The following is a 9,252-nucleotide window of genomic DNA, read 5'->3' as shown; positions in this document are numbered from 1 at the left end:
CCCCCCCCCTCACACACACACGTCTAAAAACATCCAGCCAAATACTGGGTAATTTGGGAAGTTTAGCATGTATAATGTTGTCTTATGGTTTTTCTTCAGGTGAATCTGGTCTGGGGAAATCAACACTTATTAACAGCCTCTTCCTAACGGACTTATATCCTGAGCGTGTGGTACCCGGCGCAGCAGGTGATTGAACTATATTGTCTTTTATTTCTACCTATATTTACACCTACATTATGCTCTGCAAGGGAACGTCTGTCAATGTGATTCAGAATTATTTACATTTATTTCATGATTTGAGAGAAATGTATGAAATAGTTTCACACTACATGGAAAGTAAAGGGCTTGACTACATTTTGAGATTTTATACCCAACCTTGGGGAAGAAAAAAAAAAAGAAAATCAATCCCATTTTTTAAGCTTGCAAGGCAGCTTGCATGCACCAAACCAATACCCTGGCTTTTTACCTTCACTGCACAGCATTGTAGTACCATGTGGCTTGAAGTCCCACCCCTTCCTGCTTACAGTTTTGTTTCCCAATTTGCTTCTCCTATTTTAGCAGCATCTAACTGTGTTAGTTATGCCTTCAGCATAAAGCCACAACAGAATGTTACAGTTTGAGGTGTGTAAATAAACATACACATTTCAGTAAGCTATAACCAGTTTGCCATTATTGGGACAGGCTTTTTTCTGACAATAGAATTCCTTAAAGGAGATCTCCAGTCAACATTTGTATTAATCCTTGCAGTAGGGCTACCCCTGCCCTGCAAGGGTTAATCGCTCGTTCGGGTCTAGGGAGGAAAATAAAAAAGTTTTATTCACTCGATCCTCAGCCAGCCAGCTTTGACACTGCACCTTTCTACCTGTCTCCTTCCCCGCTGCAGCGATGGTATGCCCCTCTGCGTCCTCCTGTCCTATACACTGTATATAGGATGTGATGATTCAGAGATCTTAGACCGCTGCAGTGCAGGAAGAGCAAGGCTGGAAGGACCAGTCTAAGAGCCAGCCGGCTGGAGGATCGGGTGAGTATAACTTTATTTTCCTCCCTAGAGCAAAATGAGCAGGTAGCCCCACTGCAAGGATTAAGAAAAGAAAATTTTTATTTAAACTTGGGGACATATTTATAAAGCAGTCAATGTGCCATTCACCAAACATTAAGGCCTTGTTCACACCGAGCGCGGAGCAGGTGCAGAGCAGTTACAGACCGGAGCAAAACTGCGTCCAATGTATTCCAATTGTATTTTTAGCTCCAGTTCACATCGCAGCGTTCAGTTCCAGAGCAGGTAAAAAAAACTGCAGCAGGCTCTCTTTTGCCTGCTCTGGAACGCATGCAAACACCTGGAACACACTGAAAGCCCATTTTAAACTAAAAAAAAACAAAAACGTATTTTTTTCCTTTTTATTTACCAAAAACGGCCCGGAACGCATCAAAAACGCGGCACAACCCACTGCACTGCGTGTGCAGAAACTCATGCAGATCTGCTCTGCATTTGGTGTGAACAAGGCCTAACAGTTTTTTACTCATTCCCTGTAATTTAAAACACACAAGGGAAATTTATCTACAGTGAATATTTGTTAAATATCACATTCACTGCTTTAGAAATATGCTCCCTAGAAGCTAGTGTAGGGACAAAGAAACCCCAAATACCATAATATTTATTTTGCTTATGATCCCGAATATGTTTCGTTATTTGTTCTCGCTGTTCTGCATTTTGATAACACTGTATTTGACCTCAATATGCTGAACTCTGTTGCATTGTCATTGGTTTGTTCATTTTTAAAACTTCCATAAAAATGTTATGATTGGAAAATAATTACCATTATATTTACTAGGGATGTCCCGATACCACTTTTTCAGGACCAAATACAAGTACTTCCCCTCATGTACTTGCCGATACTCAGCTTGTGGGAGGCGCTCACAATTCTGCCCTGCTAACATGAATAGGTTAAGTCATGATCCATAGTACATTTACAGCACACACGTCTAGTACACTGCAGTCTGCAGCAATAGAATTACAATTCTCCTCTGCTAACATGAATAGATTAAATGATCCATAGTACAACTATATATTATGTACTCTGGATCTTTTAACCTATTCATATTAGCAGGGGATAATTGTAAATCTATACCTGCAGTGGACTGGACGTGTGTAACATACATGTACTATGTACTACATATAGAGTACACTGCAGCAATAGATTTACAATTATCCTCGGCTAACATGAATGGGTTAAATGATCCATAATACAACTACCTGTTATATACTATGGATCATTTAATCCATTCATATTAGCAGGGGATAATTGTAAATCTATTACAGCAGTGTACTCTATATGTAGTACATATAGAGCACACACTGCAGACAATAGATTTACAATTATCCTCTGCTAATATTAATATGTTCTTAATAGGGACCTCCCTTGCCCTCACTCACTGTTCGATGATGGCCGCTGCCTCACGTTGTGCCTCGCTGGTGAGGTCGTAGTCGGCGCTGTGCGGGAGATATCGGTCCTGATACCTATGCTAGTACCGGTATCGGGACATCCCTAATATTTACATATTCATGTCATTTTTTTAAATTGGGATATTTTATGAAACCATTACCTGGTGATCCTGCCATGAAGATTCTTGTTCCGACACTTGCTGTTATAGGGTGACAACATGATTCCATATTGCTTTCCTGCATTTGTCACCTTTTACATATGTTCTTAGGGTGGATTGTTTGAGTGACCATGCTGATGTTCATTGTGCATACATTTTCCGCTGTTGTACCCATCAGAAAGATTGTCCTGAGCAGTGACTTAACGTACAACTGCTGCTAAAGTCCTGTAGATGAGAAACTTCTGCAAAATATATTTTCATGAGATGACATAATCCTATTAACATGTAAGACTAGATTGAAGTGGACCATGTACCATAAAAGATTAAACACCTAAATAGGGACAGCATCACACGATCATATTAGCATGGGTAGGATGTTGATCTGCTGTACAGAAATAGCCTTAGGTAACCAGAAGTTATGGGATATCGGCCAGTGGGTTACCATGTCGGATTGAGAGAGCCATTGGGCCCATACCCTTGGAAATTTGGCAGGGCAGCCCTTGTGGCCATACGGAAATGTCTTAAATGGTATTAATATGAGGCATCCAGGTCTCTAGGGTTGGTGGGAAGCTTGGATCCAGGTGTGTGCCACCTGCTTGTGTGCTGCAAAAAAAGTGTCCCAAAGGAAGATAGTAGTAAACTTATTCTAGATCTGACAGGAGGCAACTTTTAGGGTCCCAGGGGATTGTGGAGTCCATTCTGTTGCAAAGAAATGTAACTACTTGCCTCCAATACCCACGGATAATTGGACATGCAATATTTCAAATTTGCCTCACCAAACCGCTATACATCCCTTTTAGGATCTTTAGAGATCAGCCATGCCGTGCCCGTACTCATCCCAGCAATGTATGATCTTTACTATGGTTTTATGGGACTTTTTTTTTTTTTCTCCTGTTGATTCAAACCCAACTAAGTCATGCCAAGAAAGGGCTGCAGCAACACACAGGTTCTTATGCTTTAAAATCCTTAAAGAGATCTAGAGTTGTTTAGAGCTTCGAGTGTTCATTTTGCTCACAGAAAATTTGGTGTTTTCCTGATATCATATGATATGATATATCATATGATATCAAATATATATGATATTTGTCTTAGTTTGGAGACAAATAATGGTTACCGGGTTTTCTTTGATTTGGCTTGCCAAGATGAGTTCTAGATCGCATTAGCCTGGGATTTCTGTACATGTTTTCAGATTGTGCAGTTTGTTCATTATATGTTTGTTTAAAGCCAGTCTGTCATCCATGCTCACATGCCCTCATCTGTGTGTGATAGATAAGATTGAGCGTACAGTGGAGATTGAAGCATCCACAGTGGAGATAGAGGAGAGAGGGGTAAAGCTTCGTCTTACAGTGGTTGACACTCCTGGGTATGGCGATGCAATGAATTGTGAAGATTGGTGAGTAAAGGTTCTTAAAAACACATGTTGGTAATACTTTTGGGGGTTTACTTTAACATGGGGGGGGGGAGGGAGAGATTTCAACATATAAGTTAAGTTGCTTCAAATGAACAATATTTTATTTCAAAAGCACATGTTTTCAACCCCCGTAAGCTAAAAAATTTAAAGGATGCAAAGTTTTTCTCAAATTATCGAATTTCTGTGTGAATGTGGTTTCCAGCCAGATAAAATTGTATTTACTGTAAGACATGGGTTTGGAAAATTAACATTACATCACTTCCCTGCATTCTGAATTTGAAGATTAGAATTTGACACATTGCATGGCAATCAAGCAAAATATCATATGAAATTTGTCAGGTCAGTGATGGTGCCATCGAATTATGTGGCAAACAATTTTTCTTTTTCTTATGAACATTCATATGAAATTCTGCAGGTGTATGGCTAGCTTTACCCTGTCATTAATCGGCAGCCCTGGGCAATTTGTAAAATCAAATGGTCAAATGATGAAGTGCAAATACTATCCAGTGAACAAATGCAATCATACTAAAGCTAGAAAGTCCACAAAGTACCTTCATCTGCATCTATAAAAAAATTTGTACCTAGCTTTAGCATTTTTTCCCCTCACTGCTTCTTGGAAGGGTCACTTTCTCAGTTCACATAGTTCTGCACTGTGCAGCCTTCCTTCCCCGCTCCACAGTCTTAACTAGCAAAATGTATTAATTTAAATGTCAATTTCTAGTAAATCAGATTATAAAATATACAAACTGAGCAGTTCATATTGTAGAGAATACAACTACGTACATACAAAAGAGAAAGCTTGATCCTTTAAAATGTTGTTGTATCGATTAAGTGTGTAGTTGCTGATAAATGTTGCTTAGGGTCACAATTATGCCAGTGTTTGGCTAAGAATAGAATTTAAAATGGAACTGTGGCCAAGCTATGAACATTCAAATATTACATCTTTTTAGAAAGGGGAATTGAGCTTTAAAACAATTCTAAACATTCTAAATTCACTGGCTGTATCCTTGAATCGTGTTTTTAAAAGGATTTGTTTGGTAAATTGAATATCTATGGTGACTGCATTTAGTTGCTTCTGTAATAAGTCCGCTGCAAGTGTGCTAATGTTCCAACACCATGGACATTGCTTTTTTTTATATTGCATAGCAGTTGCACTGATTCCTTTAAAGCTCAAATGGCCCTTTATGTACACAGCCCTCGTATTTCTGCAGCGAGTAAGGCCAGGCGTGATAACTGTTGAGAGGAAGCTTGTACAAGCCAGTGCAACGCTGATACGGTCCACGGCTGATCGTATGGCTTAAAGAGTTATTACATGTGGCTAAGGCAGGGCTGAACAAATTCCAGGAGCCAGGTAGCAAATATTCCTTAAAAAATACAGCTTCCGTCCAACTTTTGAGGTTTTCTCTAGTTGAAAATGGAGCTGGCTCCCCAAAAAATCCTGCTGGATCCTGGATTGCATATTAATTTGTCCACCCTTGGGCTAGGGACAGATGAGTGTCCCAATGTGCAGCCTGTTTGCATTCATGGTTGCTCATCTGTGTCTTACCACAGGTATTCATTCCATGTGCGACTACAATGCGGTCAGCTGCGGAGCTTATCAGTGTGTCATTGATTTGTACAGGCGGAGAAGCCACAGCTTATCAGAAACACCCGGCCGTACCCACTGCAGAAGGGTGCTAATCTGGGCGGTGTACAGCCATGTGAATGGGCACAACTTTAGACACAGTCATCAGCCACTGATGACTGAAGAATCATCAGCCACTGATGATTCTTCTAGTTAGGCCTGCAACAATGTGGGAGGAAGCTGCTTTGAGAAATTGTTCTCCATCCTGGACTTCATGAACTGTGAGGCCTCCAAGTCAGGCAGTGAAAATATTAACCCTGTTTTATGTGGCGTTCCTAGGGTGAAAGCTAGGAAGGGTGGAGCTTCTGAACGCTACATACAAAATGCAAGGGAGACGTCACACATATGTCGTCTGCAAGGAAGGGGAAGTGGATGACTGAGATGCTATAGTAGGTCAATGACCTACATTATTTAAATGGAGCAAAGAAAACCATTTAGGGAACTAGTTCTGCTCCTCACCCTTTTCCTGCTGAGAACGTTGCTGCCCTGGAAGCTGTGTTGATGATAGTAATGTAGTTCATCAGTCCTTGAAAGCATCTGCCTGCAGCTGGTCTCTTCTCTGTCTTGATAAGATTGTAAAATTCCCTCAACTTTAATATTCACGTTTTTTTCAGCACTGGTGAGGGGAGTTGTGTTCTTCAATGTGTAAAGCTGGCTTTGCATATTGCTTTATATTTTACTTAGCTGTGTGCCAAAACATGAGCCAGCAGAAGAGCAGGCGTGTCAGGAGCTATGAGTTTATATTGTCCTGCACCAATATAGAACTAACCCATAGTGGAGTTGGAGTAGAATATTCAAACTAGTCGTCTTTTTTTATGGTAAATGTTGCCTTTAGTTGCACCTCTCACAAAACATGTCCATAAAACCTGTTTTGCAAACTGTCTACGGAACTCCGAGACTTTCAGTTTTGGACCAATTTAGATGTATGCACACATTTATTCTGATTTTAAGGTCTGTTTAATGCCATTGTTAAAGGCTAAGTTCACCTTTTTTTTTTTGATCATTGAAAGCTTGGCTATATGCCACTAAAGTCATCACGTACCTTTTTCTGAGGATTGTGAAAGCAGTGGCCAAGTCCTTGCCCAGACCCATCCTAATGATCGGTTTCCTTCAGTTCAAAATATCCAGTACTTTGTGGTCAGGCCGCCCTGTGCATAATTTAGGATAATAGAAGATGAGTCTGCAGCACTTAGTCGTTCAAGGTGCAAACCTAATCTTGTTTATTATAAATACGTCCCATAGGTTAAAATGCCAATGTTACGGGGGCCGCACAGGGTCCCTTCCTTAAGGCAACACGGTGACACCACTGTGTCACTGTGAGGAAGGGACTTTGCCTCTGCCGGGCCCTGAAAAGATGGCATTATGACCTATGGGATGTATTTACAATATAATTAACAAGATTGTTTGCATCTTGAATGATGGAGTGCTGGAGACTTATCTTCTATTATCCTGAGATCAAACACGGCACCATCCATTGTTGTCACTACAAGCACCACCCGACTTACCTTGGTCACATCGCTGTTTGGTGTGCAGCTGGCATTGATTTACTGTGCACAATTTAACAGGGTTATTCACAAAAAGGTGAAGAGTCTGGAGAAGGCATGAGAAGGGAACAATCTAGGACAACATAGCTGAACTGGAAAGTGAACTGAATTGGAGAATTTTTGCAGTTCAGTTATGTTGTCGTAGATTGTTCCCTTCTCCTGTCTTCTCCAGACTCTTCACCCTTTTGTGAATAACCCTGTAAGACTTATACACATGGACATAATGAAATTACTGATTACCTACACAGCATCTTGCTGGCAGAAGGATCCTGGGTAAAAAAAAAAAAAAATGCAGGAAATGGTCATCAAAGTGCTTGTGGTTACACGGGTATAAATGCATAAACATGCGTACAGCGTTCAGACACATAGGGCTACATGTACATGGCCGTAAGATGTTTACTGATCACATACGCATGTTTTTTCTGTCCAAAAGGTTTCAGCAATAAATATCCGTAAAATTAGAAAATTCTAAATATTGGGTTGTCGGATGAACAGGAATAGAGGAGAACCCTTCCAATGGGGTGGATTACCTCACTTTGGAGAGATTTCCTCTCACTTCCTGTTTAGTGAAGGGAAACCTCCCTTCACAAGGTGTGACAGGGGCTCTAATCAAAATTGTGTGTATCTTCCTGCACTCCTTACCGGATCTCCTAGGAGATGATGTCTGTAATAGGGTGCTTGTAGTGACCACGGAGGCACCGTGTAGTCAAGTAGTAATTCCAAAAGATGTCACCAGCACTCCAAAAGTAGATTCAATATATTTTAATGACAACGGTCATTCAAAATCACAAGTACTTTCGGGGCCACGTTGGGTCCCCGTCATCAGGCTCAGAGGGGCTCTAATCATTCCCTAATTTATCTACAAAAGTTTTGGCTTTAGATCTTTTCTACCTTGCTATCCCTTTGACGGGTCACAATTGTATGTGGGAGTGAATCTCAACGAATGGGGACACAAGTCTTTTTTGATACATTGCCTATTGGGGAGCACATGACAGCTCAGAACTAGCATTTTTGCGGGGAACAAACCTATTGGGTTATTACTGGTACCAAGTACCATCTGTGGGCATTTCCGATTCCCTCCTCCATTGCCCTAAACAGGAGTGCCCATGCAGCTTGTACTGCCATACTCGTTTTAGTATAACGTGCCTTCTATGAGAAATATAATGATACAAGAAGTGGCCTTAGACAGCAAATGCCATGTATATAAAATCAGTATTATGTTCTCTATGAAACTTTTTTGTCTTTTGCTTTTTTTTTTTTCTCCACCAAAACAGTTTCAGGCCCATTATTTGCTATGTGGATGACCAGTTTGAGCGATATCTTCATGACGAGAGCGGTTTAAATCGGCGGCACATTGTGGATAACCGTGTGCACTGCTGCTTTTACTTCATTTCCCCCTTCGGTCATGGGTATGTAAAGGTCATATTTATCTGTTGTCGGGTCACCTCTATATTAATGAGCTGCTGTTGACATCTCAGTATAATTAACAAAGTCTAGAAACCCAAATCCATATGTCAATATGTGTATATAGGATGATGTAAACAGGCACGCCTAGTATTGACATTGTTTAAACTGTAAATTCTCATACACGTATAATAATATAGTTGTATCTGTTCTCAGTTTGAAGCCTCTTGATGTGGAGTTTATGAAGGCTTTGCACAACAGAGTGAACATTGTTCCTGTCATTGCCAAGGCTGATACATTGACTCTGAAGGAACGGGAAAGACTGAAGAGAAGAGTAAGAACTGCATGTTTACATTAACTATAGGGATGAAAATGCCATTTAATTTTGTGAAACTGTTCCTAATGACATTTACAAATGTGCCTGTAATAGTATCCTACCTGCAAGGACTATGGACCGGGGACAACGTGTCCGCTCTGCACACAAAATTCCTCTCCCACCTTAAAATGTCCTAAATCTCACATTACTTGTTTTCATCATCTACCAAAATGTATAGTGTTTGGATATTGGTGGTTTGGTTTTAAAAGCTCTTCACTCGTAATGCGGTCTTGGTAATTTAAAGGATAAATGAACTTTTAAACAAAGTGCACTTATCTCCTTCCCCCCCCCC

The 9,252-nt window shown here is 40.5% G+C and overlaps 1 protein-coding gene across 3 annotated transcripts in view; it reads left to right on the top strand.

The window, feature by feature from the left end:
* The window catches only part of SEPT2 (septin 2), a 42,366-nt gene that overhangs the window by 21,977 nt on the left and 11,137 nt on the right, over positions 1-9,252 (top strand). For all 3 annotated transcript variants that reach the window (XM_018563480.1, XM_018563479.1, XM_018563478.1), the window contains exons 4-7: positions 100-186; positions 3,871-3,994; positions 8,455-8,589; positions 8,801-8,918. In XM_018563480.1, coding sequence (XP_018418982.1) covers positions 100-186; positions 3,871-3,994; positions 8,455-8,589; positions 8,801-8,918 — 464 coding nt within the window. The remainder of the gene's footprint in view (positions 1-99; positions 187-3,870; positions 3,995-8,454; positions 8,590-8,800; positions 8,919-9,252) is intronic.

Source organism: Nanorana parkeri, unplaced genomic scaffold (assembly GCF_000935625.1).
Source record: "Nanorana parkeri isolate BGI_ZX_2015 unplaced genomic scaffold, ASM93562v1 scaffold667, whole genome shotgun sequence".
NCBI lineage: Eukaryota > Metazoa > Chordata > Amphibia > Anura > Dicroglossidae > Nanorana > Nanorana parkeri.
This window is presented reverse-complemented; position numbering and strand designations above follow the sequence as displayed.